Raw genomic sequence first — 18,756 nt, 5'->3', positions numbered from 1 at the left:
CACCTGCCTGTGACCAGGTTGTTATACAATATGACAAATGAGGAAGAATCAAAGTATGTACAAAAAGTAGTGCAGCTGATTGAGACAGTTGATGCCTGATGTTTAAATTGAATTTAACATTATTTATAATCCTTCTTACTTGTTTTTTAAAAGACAGGTGTTGGTCAATTATTATTCCTAAATTTGACATGTGTCACACATTTGATTGCACCATTGAGTACGCTATCTGGATTCACAGAGTTATTTTTTCGTGCAGTAAAATACATGCAAACTGTCTTGCTTGCATTAAGGGACAAACAAGACTTATTTAACCAATTCAAGACTTCCACCATTGCAGATGTCAGTTTGCTTGCAACAAGTTCTTTAGTTCTTGCATGAACAAAAAGCACAGTATCATCTGCATACATTAGAATGTTAACACCTGGACATACTTGACAGAGATCATTAATATAAATACTAAATAAAATGGGTCCTAAAATAGACCCTTGAGGAACCCCTATAGGACAGCTAGCAAAAGAAGAACACTTATCAACCACTCTTGTACATTGTTTCCTCTTAGTCAAATATGATCTCATCCAGGTCAAGGCAGTAGCAGATAAATTAAAATTCTGAAGTTTGGAAATTAAACAGTTATGATTAACGGTGTCAAATGCCTTTGCAAGATCTAAAAACACAGCACCAACAACACCACCTTTTTCAAGTTGACTTCTAATTTGTTCGACAAAAAAACATTTAGCTGTTTCTGTAGAATGGTTCTTTCGAAACCCAAATTGCATTGGATGTAAATTTACTTCACTTTCATTTAAATGAGAAACTAATTGATCACTAATTACCCTTTCTACAATTTTCGATGCTATTGGAAGGATACTTATGGGTCTATAATTTGATGGAAAAGTCCTATCACCTGCTTTAAAGATAGGTATCACTACTGCCGCCTTCCAGCAGGATGGAAAATAGGAGTTTGTTATTGACAAATTTATCAGATGTGTTAGAGGTTTGCAAAGAGATGATTTATAAGTTTAAAAAAATTGTGCATCGATATCATAAGCATCTTTAGACCTAGAGCCTTTTAAATTATCAAATATTTTCATTACAGTGGATTCTGAAACATTTTCAATTGTGAAGAAAGGAGTTTCCTTGTTTAGGTTCTAGTATTCCTGATCTAGCACCAAATTTCCTGGCCAGACACTGTGTAGAATTCAAAAAGAATGAGTTAAAAATTGTAGCTATTTGTTCTTTATCTTCTATTCATTTTGACTGGTCCTTTATAGCCCAATTTTGAACTGCTTTATTCTCCTTCTTTGTAATTTTATCAATATTTTTCCATATTAATTTACTATTTCCTTTAGAATAATCAATTAATTTAATAAAATAATCAGCTTTGGCCTGCCTTAATTCTTTTACTTTATTTCGCAGATCCTGGAATTTTCTCTTATCATGTGGTAATTTAGATTTAAGAGCAGCTTTTAATGCCAAGTAGCTCTGCTTCATTAGCTTCCAGAGATGTTCGTTTAACCATGGCAAACGTATTTTGAGTAAGAAACATTTGAACAAAATTCATTTTTAGTCTTATTAACTCTATCCATCATGGTATTAAATGCTTCCTCTATATCCCCAGACTGTAAAACATCAATCCAGTCCAGGTGCTTTAATTTCTCCTCAAATTGACCGACTAGTGATTTTGGAATAATATTAAAAAAGCTTTTGCCCTCTAGTTTATATAAAAATCGTTGTTTTGTCAACTTTCTTACAGTTAAGGTCAAATTGTGGTCTGACATACCAGTTAATAACATTTTGTAATTCTTGTGTTGATTGAGTAACCCTAGTTGGGCCAAGGATCATTTGTGCAAGATTATACTGATCTGATATACTTTTGAGTTGATGTCTCTTAACTTTTTCCATCCAATTTATATTAAAATCACCTAAAACAATTAATTCAGTTTTCGAACCGATTTCCTTTAATATGGATATCAATTTGTCATAAAATATTTTTGTAGAATTAGGGGGTCGATATAATCCAGCCACAGTAAAAGACATTTGGGGAGATAAAACAATAGAAACAATAACGCTTTCTGAGTCTTGCGCGGAATTAAGATGAACTTCAACACATTTCAAATGATTGCGAACATACAAAAGTGCCAATAACCGTGGCTAACGTGAACTAGAGAAAAACATTTATTTCATAATGGGAATTTCCTCCTACTTTCCATCGATTTACTTCAATGATAGGTTAGAATTTTGTAAATTTTTTGAATGAAAGATCAAAAGGACAAACAATGCAGATTTATTTTCACAGCCGCCATTGCTCATATTTACCAAGGGTGCCAATATTAGTGAGCAGCACTGTATACTCACAGGAACAAATTTATGTCCCAGTCACATTTTCTTGGCTAAACATTACTTACACTATCAGAAGAAAAAAAAAAAAGTACAACAAATTGATTGACAATGTAATCAATATTCTATTTATTAAAGCCAAGTATGAAACTCATCAATTTAGTGTTTTTAAGCATTTATTCCATCATAATAACTCAAGGCAGTAACAATTTAAACAATATATTTTATTTTGTGAACATTTCTTTTTAATAGTCAAATGTCAGAAGGACTAGCCGTGGTTATGCTCCTCTCTTCGGGATACATGAGCACGAGCGCTCGGTGATCGCCTGGAGCTCACGGCTTAGAAATCGGCGAAGCACATTTTCAAATAGGCGCTGTTTTTATAAATAAACCGCAGATTTGAGTTTTAAACAACTACATTCTCGACGGAAATACACGCATCCAGTGTTTCCATAGCACATAAAGTGCAACTACCCTCTCAACAAAATCCATGTCAGCCATTTCTCAATGAGACTGGAGCCGCCTGCAGAAGCCCCTCCCATGACGCGAATTCGCATCTGTTTTGAAGCGAATTTCATGCGCGAATGAAGCGAGTAAACTCAAAATGTTCAAGCGTCCAGCTACGCGCGAATAGCGCGATTTATTTGCGCAAGTCGCGTCTGGTGTGAACGCTCTGTCAGTCATCAAAGCTTGCTAAATATGTTTTCAGGCCATTTCAAGTCTTAGTGATTATATCTAAGTGTGTGAGTTGTTTACTTACTTTTTTAAAGTGCCCCTATTATGGGTTATGAAAGGTTCATATTTTGGTTTTGGGATTCCCCAACAACAGGTTGACATGCATGCAAGTTCAAAAAACACTTTAATTTTCTTATAATATGCATCTGTTTTTACCTTATTTGCTCAACGACTCCCAAACGATTTGCTCAAGGATTAATTTTTCCAAACCCCTCATTTGCATGACGATAATCTGCGATGATTGGTACGATTGCTCGATTTAATTTACAGCAGGTTTTGTGAGCTTTTATCGCTCCAAAAGCAGCACCTAGCAGCAAAGACAGAATTTGCATTTTCATTCAGACCAACGTCATTCATTCACGTTGACGTCAATGTTAAACGGCTTGGGATTCGTTTTAATAACGAATGGGCGGGCACTATGCTAATGTTTCAATGATTCAGAGTGGACTCTTTCTTCTGAGAGACAATAACTTTATACAAGGTGAACGTTCAGATTTAAAACTTCATAATTAGGCACTTTAAATTAGCCTTCCCATTAATGCTATTATATTGTTCATTCAGACTGATTCATGAACAAGGAATGTGCATGAACACAAGAGGTGGATTTCTATCTTTTCTATCATTATCTATCTATCTATCTATCTATCTATCTATCTATCTATCTATCTATCTATCTATCTATCTATCTATCTATCTATCTATCTATCTATCTATCTATCTATCTATCTATCTATCTATCTATATCTATCTATCTATCTATCTATAAACACGTGTATTTGATGCATTTCAAATACTTTAAAGGGGTCATCCGACAAGTGCAGTCTGCTCTGATTGGCCAACTGGCACAGTGCATTGTGATTGGCCGAACACCGCAAGCCACGTCAGAAATGTAATGCCCTTTTCCATAATCGCCAGCTTCAGCTTTTCAAAATTATAGTAAAGAAAGACAGTAAATAATGTCTTTAGTTTTACCATGAGTTCAAGCCCGAGAGGGGAACAGAGTCACATGACAGACACCGTGATGAAGCTCATATGTGTTTGCACACAAGCCGCAATTGTGTGACCATTTCTCCCTCTCTTACATACAAAAGTGCATCTACTTTCGTAAGGCCAAATAAACTGCTTTTGCTTTCACCTGGAAACACAGTGTCTCCCTGACATGGCTTCATCAACACTACTGCGGTTACTGAAACCACGCCTTCTTACCTCGCGTGAACATTTGGGCTGCATTATGCAAATATTTCCACATCTTGACGTCAAGCTGTGGGGGCGTGTTTGAACGAGCCGTTTTAGGGGGGCGTGGCAGAGTCTTAACTTTGATAAAGAATATCTCTTTGGTTTTGATACTTGAGTCTTTGCAACTTCAGGGATCTTATCTCAATCAGCTTGTAACACTCCAAAGAGAAAGGAAAACTTGAAATGGCATCATATGGCCCCTTTAATTTTACTTATTTACCCTTACTTGGTTTTAGTATAAAATGAAATAGCATATTTGCCGTTTAATAGTTTCAAAATATTACAAACAAATCTCTAAATCTAAGAAATATATTGTATATATTCCTTTGTACATTTAGAAATTTGTTACAATTATAAAACTACAAATCAGGGTTTTATTAACTAAAACTAAAACCATGAAAAACATTTTTATCAAAATGAAATAAATGTTAACTGAAACAAAATAATAAAAATGAATAAAAACTGTATAGACTTTTTAAAAAATAAGAATAAATATCTATTACATGCTGTACATACATACTGTAGATACAAGTACATGTAACTAATGCAAATGTTGTTCTAGTCTAGTGAAGAATCATTCAAATAAGTACTATGACTGTGGCTGTGAGGTTCAGGTGCTGCAGGTGAGCAGCTTTCTACTCTAATCATGCTCTCATTACAGCAGAGGTGACCTGAGTGAGACACACAGCATCTATAGGGGTCAGAACACGACGTGAAGCAGCGCCAGAGAGACAGGCTCTTTAAGGATGATTCTTATACATCTGTGACCTGTGCTCTTCTGGCCCGGGGTGACGATGCTACTTCTGCTGCTACTGCTGTTGGTAGTTATTTCTGGCAGATCCTGCAGCAAGGAGATTTCCCCGACCCTGACCTGTTCGCTAGCCATGATTATGCATGCAAAGACTTGAATACACACACAAACGTGCAAACATTCAAACTCTACCTACACAATGACTCATGCTGTTGTGCTTCTGTTAGACCTACATCTGTAAGTCTAAATGAGAATATAAACAACTATTTTTTATGTTAAAACGCATTATTGTATCCCAGTTTCATATGTAATTAAGTAAGACATAGGTTGATTTCCTTGGAAAATGTAATATTCTCGCCAACGCTCAAGTCTTAATTTTACACCCTGGGTGGAACTGCAGGGGTCTGGAGAGCAGTTTATGCATTTTGAGATTTATATTTGCATGAAAGCAATCCAGCGTAATTTGAGGAAAGAAACTGCTACTGATGATGCATAGTTTGTTATATCTGTCACAAAATACTCCCTTGCTGGTTGACAAAGGAAATTCAATTCTTGTTAGAAATGAGGACAGAAAAAAACAACTCACTTGATTAAAAGGCTTAAACTGTTCTGATTGTACAGTAGGAAGCATACTTATAGTCAGAAAGCATGAATAATTGTGTTAATTTATAAAATATTTGTCCAAATGCATTACATTAATGAATAGAACTGACAGCCATTATACATTTAAAATGCAGAATTTTATGAAATTATATATATACAGTATCTCACAGAAGTGAGTACACCCCTCACATTTTTGTAAATATTTTATTATATCTTAAAGTAGTGAGTGTACAGCTTGTATAACAGTGTAAATTTGCTGTCCCCTCAAAATAACTCAACACACAGCCATTAATGTCTAAACCGCTGGCCACAAAAGTGAGTACACCCCTAAGTGAAAATGTCCAAATTGGGCCCAATTAGCCATTTTCTCTCCCCGGTGTCATGTGACTTGTTAGTGTTACAAGGTCTCAGGTGTGTTAAATTTGGTGTTATCGCTCTCACTCTCTCATACTGGTCACTGGACATTCAATATGGCACCTCATGGCAAAGAACTCTCCGAGGATCTGAAAAAAGAATTGTTGCTCTACATTAAGATGGCGTAGATTTCCAAGACCCTGAAATTGAGCTAAAGCATGGTGGCCAAGACCATACAGCGGTTTAACAGGACAGGTTCCACTCAGAACAGGCCTCGCCATGGTTGACCAAAAAAGTTGAGTGCACGTGCTCAGCGTCATATCCAGAGGTTGTGTTTAGGAAACAGACGTATGAGTGCTGCCAGCATTGCTGCAGAGATTGAAGGGGTGGCGGGGTCAGCCTGTCAGTGCTCAGACCATACGCCGCACACTGCATCAAATTGGTCTGCATGTCCCAGAAGGAAGCCTCTTCTAAAGATGATGCACAAGAAAGCCACAAACAGTTTGCTGAAAACAAGCAGACTAAGGACATGGATTACTAGAACCATGTCCTGTGGTCTGATGAGACCAAGATAAACTTATTTGGTTCAGATGGTGTCAAGCGTGTATGGCGGCAACAAGGTGAGGAGACAAGTGTGTCTTGCCTACAGTCAAGCATGGTGGTGGGAGTGTCATGGTCTGGGGCTGCATGAGTGCTGCTGGCACTGGGCAGCTACAGTTCATTGAGGGAACCATGAATGGCAACATGTACTGTGACATACTGAAGCAGAGACTGGGCCGCAGGGCAGTATTACAACATGATAATGACCCCAAACACACCTCCAAGATGACCACTGCCTTGCTAAAGAAGCTGAGGGTAAAGGTGATGGATTGGCCAAGCATGTCTCCAGACCTAAACTCTATTGAGCATCTGTGGTTCTCTAACATCCACCAGCTCCGTGATGTCGTCATGGAGGAGTGGAAGAGGACTCCAGTGGCAACCTGTGAAGCTCTGGTGAACTCCATGCCCAAGAGGGTTAAGGCAGTGCTGGAAAATAATGGTGGCCACACAAAATATTGACACTTTGGGCCCAATTTGGACATTTTCACTTAGGGGTGTACTCACTTTTGTGGCCAGCGGTTTAGACATTAATGGCTGTGTGTTGAGTTATTTTGAGGGGACAGCAAATTTACGCTGTTATACAAGCTGTACACTCACTACTTTACATTGTAGCGAAGTGTCATTTCTTCGGTGTTGTCACATGAAAAGAAATAATAAAATATTTACAAAAATGTGAGGGGTGTACTCACTTCTGTGAGATATTGTATATATATTTTTTTTTTCCAATCATGAATGCATTTGGTCTTCCTGCTTTGATAACAGGAATAAATTTAATTTTTTAATATATTCAAATAGAAAACAGATGTAATAATATTTCACATTATTTTTGACTTTACAGTATTTTTTTTTAGCAAACAACTGAGCATAAGATACTAAAAACATTAAAACAATTAAAAAAAATTGCCAACCCCAAACTTTTGAAGTGCAGTGTAAATTAGACAAAATTAAAACTTACTTAGACTTAATTTTGTAGATTGTACTGAGAATGTAAGCGTATTTATATCTTACTAAACTGGCAGATTCTCCATTTGTTTTTTTACTTAAAATACGTTGCAATAAAAACACATTCAAGATTAATTCATATTAAAGATGCATTGTCTAAATAAAAATCTATTAACATCTTCCGTTTAGTGTTTATCAGACCAATGGAAGACTATGAGTGTTTGGATTATGTGTATGGAAAGGTTTTGTTAGGTTCAGAAATAGAGACTCAGTCCTGATGAGCTCCTCTCTTACCGTCTCCAGATAATCTCTGAAAGCTGTGGATCTTCTGTTTGGCTCGGCTTAGCTGTTCCTCAAGAGACCGCAGTCTTCCTGATGATATTGGCCCATCCGACTGTCCTTCCGGAATCCTGCAAAACAAAACGCACATGGTTTGTTAGCGAACTCCTTCCGCAGCTTAAAGCGTTTGCAAACTCGCAGCGTCCACGAAGAAAGCAATCACTCCGCCAACGCTGCGTAAAACAAATGCAAAACTACAAGCTCCAAATGTTGATTCACTGGAGCCTGATTACCAATTGGCAATGAATAAAATAATCATAAATGTCTGCTGTGATGTTCAATAGCGTTTAGTGGGCTGCATAAATTTGCTGCTTACATTCGTCTAAAGCATAATTGCTAATTACAGTTTGACTGTTCGTTTCTATTCAGCTGATTTAGATGAAATCACCCCTTAACTAATGAGCCTTTGGGAAACTCTGCATGACACCAACAACTGCTCATTTAACATTGCATATTATCATATTGGCCTTATTTTATTACTGAATGTTTACTGAATATTTTCATGTGTTTTCCATGCAATGGTAAATGGGTCAATATCCGTCCAAGTGCTGAAACCACTGAGTAGATCGTTTAATATGGTAATCATGCATTAATATTAATACCGCTGCTGCATGCATATGCATGAGGGTCTATATGCAAAGGAACAAAGATTAGCGTGGAGAAATCAATAGAGCATGTTAGCACAATTTTCAAGAGTGGAGGAGGGAATACTAATTGATTCAAAAGATGCAAAAAGGCTTTAATTTTAAAGCAAATAACTAAAACAACCATGAGTGCTGCATGAGAAAACAAAAAGGCTTTAAAAAAAGAAAAGGAAATTAGCACTTTTATTCAGCAAGGATGCATTAAATTGATTAAATGTGACCGTAAATACATTTATGATGTTGCACAAGATTTCTATTTCAAATAAATAGTTTTTTTTAAACTTTCTATTCATCAAAGAACCCTGAAATAAGAAATGTATAAATGATTTTCACATAAATATTACCTGTTTCCAACATTGATAATAATCAGAAATGTTTTGTGAGCAGCAAATCAGCATGTTACTGTACAATGATTTCTAAAGGACCGTGACACTGAAGACTGGAGTAATGATGCTGAAAATTCAGCTTTGATCAGGAATAAATGACAATTTAACATTTCACAATATTACTGTTTTTACTGTATTTTTTTGGTTAGTGAAAGTGTGAAATACACAATATTTTGAAAGTATAGCCACAGTTATTGAGACTTTTGAGAAACTCCTTTGATCTGAAAAAAAAAAATGATGTGGCATGAAATACAATCTGTGAAGAAAGCTATAATGAATAATTAGATTAAGGTTTCTCGAGGCTGCAGCAATATTATTCCAAACAACCTTCCAATTAGATTCAGATTACAAAAGTTCCAGGTCTTTAATGCAATAAACATCCAATTAAGATTTAATAGGAACATTCTAATATTTTATCATATAATTCGGATGCCTCAGACTTCATGAAGGCAAATGGAGAACCGTTTTGCTTTAAACAAAGCAAATAACTGTAAAAGTAAAAGAAAAATGAACACCCTGGCAGATTAAATTGGCCTTTCAAGTCCTGAAATGAACGAATAGACCCACATTCCATAACATCTGAATTATGCCTCTCTAACTGCGGTTTGTAAAAGAAGTAGGTCGGCCCGCTGTAAGCAGCTTTGCATCATGATAAAGAGCTATAGAATCCAGTTCATTTTATAAACACCTGCGGATAGTAATGAGGTCATGCTAGTCATTTACATTATGACTGTAAACTAAGTTAAAAGGATAGTTCACCAAAAAAAAAGAAAAGAAAATCATTTACTCACCCACCAAACCTGTATGATTTTTTTCTGTTGAATGCAAAAGAAGATATTTTGAAGAATGTGGGTAACTGGACAGGTGATGATTCCCATTGACTTCCATAGTATTTTTTTTTCCATACAATGGAAGTCAATGGGTACCATCAACTCTTAGGTTATCCAGATTCTTCAAAATATATTTTGAAGAATGTATTAAGTTCTTTCTTCAGTTGAATACAAAAGAAGATATTTTGAAGAATATGGGTAACCGAACAGTTGATGATTCCCATTGACTTCCATAGTTTTTTTGTTTCCATACTATGGAGGTAAATGGCTTCCATCAACTTTTCAGTTTCCAACATTCTTTAAAATATCTTCTTTTATGTTCAACAGAAGAAACAAACTCACACAAGTTTGTAACTTGAGGTTGAGAAAATGATGACAATATAAATTTTGGGGTGAAATATCCCTTTAAATATTTAGGAAACCAGCAGAGAAGAAATTATTGGGACTGCACAGCAAGAGCGGAAAAAGAGAGTGAAATCAGGAAGCTTGTGGCCCTCAGGTGTTTGCAGTGAAGCTCTTTTCTCTTCGGCCCCTGAAAGCTCCTCTAGAGATTACACAAGGACCCTATCAGCTCCTGTCTGGTTCCGACTACTAGATACTCGAAACACACTTCAAAGAGCGCAGATGGTTCAGTGTTCAAGGCTGCAAATATATATCTGCAATATATGCAAATGGGAACTATATATATATATATATATATATATATATATAAATGTATGCAAATGAAAAGTGCCTGAGGACTATTGAATTTAAGTATATATGAAACATGTTATAACGAGTGCGAGACATGAGCATCAGAGAGGCAGAACTTCAGAACTGATGATTTATCTATTATTTATTATTAACTGATGATGGCGAGTAAAACAGAGTCTGATACAGGAGGGAACGGTGGCCAAATTACATTACAGTGAGTGAATTACTGTGAGTCACTGGGTGCTCCGAGAGGAAATTACAAGGGTCGCGAGATTACTCACAAGATGATGATGGAGGCCGAAGCCTGAAGATCACACAGATACCTCGATGAAAACGAGGTAGGAAGATTTGAATACTGCGAAATGATTAGCGAATACGAACAAACCTCTAATCCTATGGTAAGTGTGCTGTTACTTTTTTAAGCAATCAGACTGAAGGTTTTCACCTGCTGGATGATGAATTAGGTGGAAAAATCCCACAGACTTACACTGAAAGAAGAACCCAAGCCATATCTACAAACCAGAATACCACAGAGACCTGAGGAGGGACTCTTCTCAATGGGACCAGTAAGAAAACACTCTGAATACCATAGTAACTGCATATCAACATGTTAAAATCATCCAGAACATCCTAGAAACTGCATAGCAACATGTTACAACCATTCAGAACACCCTAGCAACTGCATAGCAACATGTTACAACAATTCAGAACACCCTAGCGACTGCATAGCAACATTACAATAATCCATAATACCCTAGCAACTGCATAGAAACATTACAACAATTCAGAACACAAAAGCAACAGCATAACAACATGTTACAACCATCCAGAACACCCTAACAACTGTGTAGCAATTAGTAACAACCATCCAGAACAGCCTAGCGACTGCATAGCAAAATTGCGATCATCCAGAACAACTATCTAGCAACTATATAACAATGCTGCAACAATCCAGAACACACAAGCAACTGCATAGCAACATGTAACAACCATCCAAACACCCTAGCAACTGCAAAGCAGTTTTACAACCCAAACATCCAAGCAACTGCGTAGCAACATTACAACAATCCAGAACACACAAGCAACAAGATAGCAACATGTTACAACCATCCAGAACACCCTAGCAACTGTAAAGCAAGGTTACAACCCAAACATCCAAGAAACTGCGTAGCAGCATTACAACAAACCAGAACACACAAGCAACTGCATAGCAACATGTAACAACCATCCAAACACCCTAGCAACTGTAAGCAAGGTTACAACCCAAACATCCAAGAAACTGTATAGCAACATTACAACAAACCAGAACACACAAGCAACTGCATAGCAACATGTAACAACCATCCAAACACCCTAGCAACTGTAAGCAAGGTTACAACCCAAACATCCAAGAAACTGTATAGCAACATTACAACAATCCAGAACACACAAGCAACTGCATAGCAACATGTAACAAGCATCCAGAACACCCTGGAACAGTGCGGGTCCTTTAAGAGCAGCTCCGTTTTCAGGGTGGGTGAGAGAGAGAGAGAGAGAGAGAGAGAGAGAGGGGGAGCGTGAGTACAGCGAAAAGAGGTGGAAAGGATATGTAGAGACGGGACATGTTATGACCGGGGGACAGTTACGGCTGTAACGTTAATCACCGTGCTACTATTGTGAACAATAAATCCTCTGACAAAACCAAGTTGTCATTCATTCGCTCACTGGCTGCAGACAGAAGGGAAAGGGATTTTTCTGTTATCTCCGACCACGGTCAGGGACAGAGCACGAAGGGTTAACACAGGGTTACAACCAAACATCCAAGAAACTGCGTAGCAACATTACAACAATCCAGAACACACAAGCAACTGCATAGCAACATGTAACAACCACTGCTCCCTCCCGCGCACATGCAAAGATGAGCTGGGAAAGCCATTTGATTGTTTTCTAGTAAAATTTAAATTAAAATTAAATTAAAATTAAATTTGTAGTAAAATTGCAATGCTCAGGTAAACCGCTATGGAGCTGGTGCCGCTATAGAGTTAGAACCAGTGAATTTTCACTGTGTGTCACGTCACTGTGTTTGCGTTGGCTCTCGATTTGAGCTATTTCGTCCGCAACCATTGAAGTATTCGGTTTCTACAGCGACTCATTTGGCCCACATCATTCTCTTTCTATGCAACCCAAAACTTTTGAATAGTGTATATTGTAACACAAAATTTATATTTTGAATAAACACTGTTCTTTTCGACTTTTTATTTCTCAAAGAATCCTGAAAAATATCACAGGTCCCAAAAAAATATTAAGCAGCACAAATCTTTCCAACATTGATTATAAATCAGCATATTAGAATGATTTCTGAAAGATCATGACACTGAAAATTCATCTTTGCTTCACAGGAATAAATTATAATTTAAAGCATATTAAAATAGAAAACTTTTATTTTAAATCGCAATAATATTTCCCAATATTATTTTGTGAAAAACTATTTAGTATTTTTTTTATCAAATAGATACAGCCTTGATGATCCAAAGAAACTTCTTTAAAAAATTTACTGATCCCAAACTTTTGAATGGGAGTGTATTGTACTGAAAAAAATGTTTTCTCAAATAACCCAAGATGTACATCATTTAGTTACACCAAGGGTCAAATCAAATATGATTAGCACATTAAAGTTAAAAGTTACACAGTTTTTTGTGTGCGTGCTGTACAGGTCTGGTATAAAGAATGTTTTTGGTCAGGTGGCCAAAACCTGAGAAAAGTTTTTCTCAGCAAGAAAAAAAAATTAGAGGGAACCTTGGTAACAACCATCCAGAACACTCTAGAAACTGCATTGCAACATTACGATAATCCAGAACACCCTAGCTACTGTATAGTATACTGTATACTACTGTATAGCAATGCTACAGCCATCCAGAGCATCCTAGCAACTGCATAGTAACATTGCAACCATTGAGAACACCTATAACATACACCTATAACAAGCCACCTATAACATCCTAGCAACCACACAGTAATGTGTTAAAAGCACCAGAACACCCTAGCAACCGTATGACAATGCCCTGGCAATCATCTCTTTTCTGCCGATAGTCAAAATCTGGCTGTGCATACTAAGTGCAGGAGTCGATATTCTTATTCATAAGAGACCTTTTAGTGAAGAGAAGCTATTTCATTTTCTGTGTTTGTTGTGTGTATTTTTGGGAAATACCACTATGAAAATGTCTGTGGCTGAATATTTTCCAGAGCTCGGTGGCAATTTTAATTGCACATATAATGCTATTGACAGAAAGCACACATATCTTCAGCCAGCCTGAGGGTGTGAGCGCTGAGTCTCTGTGAAACAAATCAACATTATGATGTGTAGACAAAGCTTCATAATAATGTACCCCCCTCCCCCACACACACACAGGCCGTTGTCAAAGACCATTCCATTTCACATCAGCAAAGGCTGCAAACATTTGATTGCTTAGAGCATCAATTCCCATGTTAATGTATCTATCCAGTAGGTTTTTACCATCACTTTATGATAGTAGTATGTGCAAGAATAAATGACATAAAACACCAAAGTGCCTTCAGGCATTTGAACAGTGCTTTGTTGAAGATATTCATTTAAGAAATGTTTTGTTATTTTTAGGAGAAATGAGAGGTTTTCAATATGGGTGCAGTAATGCAGACTTCACATCTGTAGTATTCAATAATATATTATTATTGGTACTATTATTGTTTTTCAAAATAAATATACAATAAAAAATATAAAAACAGACACATAACAGAAAAGACAAATTATAATAAATACCAAGGGCATAGGTTTGATTTTGACATTGGTGGAGACATAACAGCATAAACAAAAGTACATCAAACTGTATCTATATTCATCTTATGTTTCCTCTTAAGGTGTAAATGTATTATTATTATTATTTTTGTTTGTTTTTTGTTAACCTGGCAACACATCCCTTCCAAAAATATTAACCCTGGATTTATTTTTAACCATGGTAAAAACTGTGGTTATACAAATGGTACAATACATCAAAAAACATGCTTAGCTACTACAATTTACAAAAGTAAAACCATGGTTAATTTTCTTAAGGGATTTGTATCTGTGTATACTTTCTGGCTTTTTGTATTTATAACTGTACTGCACCTCAATGGTCTTCAGTGTCACATTTTCTACATTTAGATTCATAAACCATCTGAAAGCTGAGTAAATAATCTTTCCATTGATGTATGGTTTGTTAGGATCGGACGATATTTAGCTGAGATACAACTATTTGAAAATCTGGAATCTGAGGGTGCAAAAAAATCGAAATATTGAGAAAATCGCCTTTAAATTCGTCCAAATGAAGTTGGCAATGCATATTACTAATCAAAAATGAAGTTTTGATATATCTATGTTAAGAAATTTACAAAATATCTTCATGAAACATGATCTCTACTTAATATCCTAATGATTTTTGGCATAAAAGAAAAATTTATAATTTTGATCCATACAGTGTATTTTTGTCTATTGCTACAAATATACCCCTGTGACTTCAGACTGCTTTTGTGATCCAGGGTCACATATATACATACATATAAACATATATATATATATATATATATATATATATACACACACAAACTACATGTCATTATATGACAAAAGCACATATGCTGTATGAGTATGCCTGTATGAGCTAAATACAGCTGTTTCATAATCAATATTCCTCCAGTTCCATAAGCCAAGGATGCTGCTGGATCTATCAGAGATCTAGGATTGATATGGTGGACCTCCAGGTTTAGAGCAGATCAATGGGAGACTGAGACGCGATTGAGGCTGAAAGACACACAAGAGCCACGATTGACGATCTGGAATTAAAGCACAGAAGACATTGATCAGATCAAGATTTATATCTGAAATAGGCGGCCCTCCTTCAGCCCGACAAAGACAAATCACCAAAGCAGCTCTATTCACTGCTTATGGGCCCTAGATTGGCTTTTTGGATCCATAGATGAGCTGTTTTTAAGGAACTACATGCTTGTGTGCTACAGTTTCAAGCACGCTTCTCTTACAAAATAGACTGTTTTACCCTTACTGTAATCAACACTTCCCAACTAGTTAACTGTGGCAGCTGCAATCTGTAATTATTTCTTCAATTCATTTTGCAGTCCTACATCACTGATGATCTTGTTAAAAACAGCACTTTCTCCAGGTCCTTTCTTGAACATATTGCACAATCCCCTGACTTTTGCTGTACAGCGTCAAAAGTCACCCAATGAAACCATGACAGCACCAAATTTCCTCCAGTCTTCTCTCCTCAGTATAAACTCTTTATAAATCGTGACTTTCTCCACCAGAACTTTAGAAAACCTCCTTCATGTCTCTCCAGAACGTCCTGCAAAACTCCTCACGCTCCGTCCCGCTGCAGTCGAGCTCTGAGTCACGCGTCACAAATCTGCTCAACATCTACACTGCATGCAAGAACTCTGTGTGCCTCAATAAAAACAAGTTACTGAGGGGAAAAGAAATATGAGTTCAGTTTACAGTGAGATTTATTTTAGAATTATAAGTTAGGAAATTCAAATTAAAAAATAAATATTAAAATGCACATTTTAAAATTAATATCATATTTATGTATTTATGTTGATCCAATTTGACTTACAAAAGTATGAATATGAAATATTATATTAATTAAATGATATATTCAATTAACAAATAAACAAAATAAAAATATAAAACACTGCACTGTAAGAACTGTGCTTCAATAAAAATCATTATATGAATAAAAATAAATATGATTTCAATTTGCATAGTGATTGTTTTTGCATTTTAATTAAGTTAGGTAATTTAAATAAAAAATAAAAATTGATTAATTAAAACATTTTATTATTAATATTACACTTACATTTATGCATTTCTCTGATGCTTTTATCAAAAGTGAGTTGCAAAAAACTATTAATATTAAGATGATAAAAGTTCAAATAAAAACATTTATAAACATGTTTTTTCTACTATAATTAATTGATAATATTAAAACAACAATCCAATAATATTCATATACATGATTTTAAAATGTTATTATAATTATAATATTTTGTCACATTTTATAGCATTTTATTTTTATTAACAAATAAATATAAAACACAAATTAAAAACATTACAATGCAAGGACTCTATGTGCTTTAAAAAAAAAAAAATATTGAGGGGGAAAAAATATGATTTGAGTTTTAAGTTAGGTAATTAAAAATAAATGTTAATTAAAACATTCACATTTTAATATTAGTATTATACTTACATGTATGCATTTAGCAGATTATGAACATAGGATTTTGTATCTACAGAATTCATATGTTTCAATTTCTCTTGTTCTGTTGGGAGCACAGGAGCTGACATTGTATCCATCCAGGGTACTGAACTCACATCAGACAGAATCGGGTCAAACGCTGCACGTTACAAAGACTCTTCAGTGGCAGAACTCACAGCCTTGACACCTCAAACCAAACTGTGCCTCAAATATAATATTCACAAACAAATTAATCTATAATACACAATGCATCTTCATGCCAAACACTTTTGCTAAGCCTGTTAATATTTACTGAGAAAAAAAAAGAAGCCCCCCAAAAGGCAGCAATTCTTCGACAGCACAATTACAGCAGACAAAAGCAGAGAACATGATGCTGGGTCAACTTAAAAATAGCTCAACTTCTGTGTTTTGTTCAATTGTGTCAAGCTGCTTTTAAACACAAAAACATGTCCCGTGTGAACGACTCTTTTCTAACTCATAGCAAATAAACACTAAAATATTCCTAATAAGCAACAAAATAGATTACCTGAAACAAAAGCATCACACCAGTACTAGCCAGCATAAATCAACCTAGAAAATGGTCTTATCCTTGTCTCAGCTGGTCTAGCATAGACGCCAACGTTTAAAGGAATAATTTTGCCAAAAATTAAAATCCTGGTATTATTTTCTCATCCTCATGTTGTTCCAAATCTGCATGCTGTTATTTTTTTAATTTCTGGAACACAAAAAGGAGAATTTTGATGGTGAGAATGTTTGGCTGAACTATTCCTTTAACTGAAACAGTAATAATGGATAATGGCACTTAGTACAAAGCCCTCAATCGGCTGTTTTGCAAAAAAAAAAGAAAAAAAAAGGCCTAATATTACCTCATTTGATGATATGAAAAAAATATATATATAAACATTTACTGTGCATAGTTTTCACTAAATAAGACTGAAGATGTTTCAAATTATATATATATATATATATGAACAAAAGCAGTCAAATGCCAAAAGTTTTGGTTTTAATGACAAAAAAGTATTCAAAATGTATCACACTTATCACAATTTATTATATTTATCATCATTAACTTACAATCTGCAAGGTTGTGGAAAAACTGGAAATCAGGATTACGCATAAATAAAAATCAAATAAATACTTGTAATCTGGCTCAGAGGTAGAATCATGTATTTGTGGCAGTTTTTCTGCTGATTAAGGAAGAATACAAGACTTCTTCACCTTACACATGGCTGTTGAAAGCAAAAATATTAAATGCACATATTTTGTGAGAATCTGTGACACGCTAGAGCAAAACACACACTATTTTTTGGAATCAGCTCCTCAAAATAAGTTTATTCTTCAGCTAATTAGATGTGAAGTGGTGTTATTTGCTGGTTTACCGTAGTGACTGAGCCATGCGCCGCAGGTCTTCGTTCTGCTGTTTCAGTCGCTCCAGCTTGGTGAGGATCTTCGCCAGCTCACGACTGGAGCGCGGCGCATGTTCGTTGTCTCTCACCAGATGTCCCCCGATATAAAAGAGCAACGTCCCCCAGGCCAGCAGGACCAGCGCTATCCAGCGCCAGGAGCCCGCCCATGGACGCATGCTGCCGCCAAACTCCAGTCACAACCGATGGACACCAGGCATGTTGTGTCTGCCAGTTAAAGTAGAGCGTCCAAATATGGAAGGTCAACAGAAGCGATTGCGTCTATGTAGGTACATCAGTACACCGTGGATATTTATGCATCATGACTCGTCAAGAAGGCAGATCTTCCATGCTGTATCTACAGTAGATGACTCTGGCGTTTCTGGCTTTTTAAGTTTCACTGGCGTCTCATTGGCTTTGATGTCCTTTGGAGTCCAAAAGCTGGGATCTCTGAATGCATTACAGCTCTGGAGAAAGAAAGAAAGATATTACAGGAAAGTGGTTTTCAACTGGTCGGTCGGTTAGCAGACAGCAGATAAACAACAATGCCGACTGCAAGCAAAAAAAGTGTCACCATATAATCATAGACAGCTAATATAAAAATAAGAAAAAAGTATTATCAGTCATCAGTCGTTGATATCAA

General features: G+C 36.0%; 1 protein-coding gene across 1 annotated transcript in view; it reads right to left on the bottom strand.

Moving 5' to 3' along the window:
- LOC306843432 (alpha-(1,6)-fucosyltransferase-like) overlaps positions 1-18,292 on the bottom strand; it is a gene marked incomplete at both ends in the record, with an annotated part of 42,525 nt that extends 24,233 nt beyond the window's left edge. The window contains 2 exons of the mRNA XM_079374929.1: positions 7,853-7,968; positions 18,090-18,292. Coding sequence (XP_079231055.1) covers positions 7,853-7,968; positions 18,090-18,292 — 319 coding nt within the window. The remainder of the gene's footprint in view (positions 1-7,852; positions 7,969-18,089) is intronic.
- Positions 18,293-18,756: the final 464 nt, after the last annotated feature.

This window comes from Barbus barbus (assembly GCF_936440315.1).
Source record: "Barbus barbus genome assembly, chromosome: 24".
NCBI lineage: Eukaryota > Metazoa > Chordata > Actinopteri > Cypriniformes > Cyprinidae > Barbus > Barbus barbus.
Note: the sequence above shows the minus strand (reverse complement) of the source record. Positions and strands in the feature narration are given on the sequence as shown.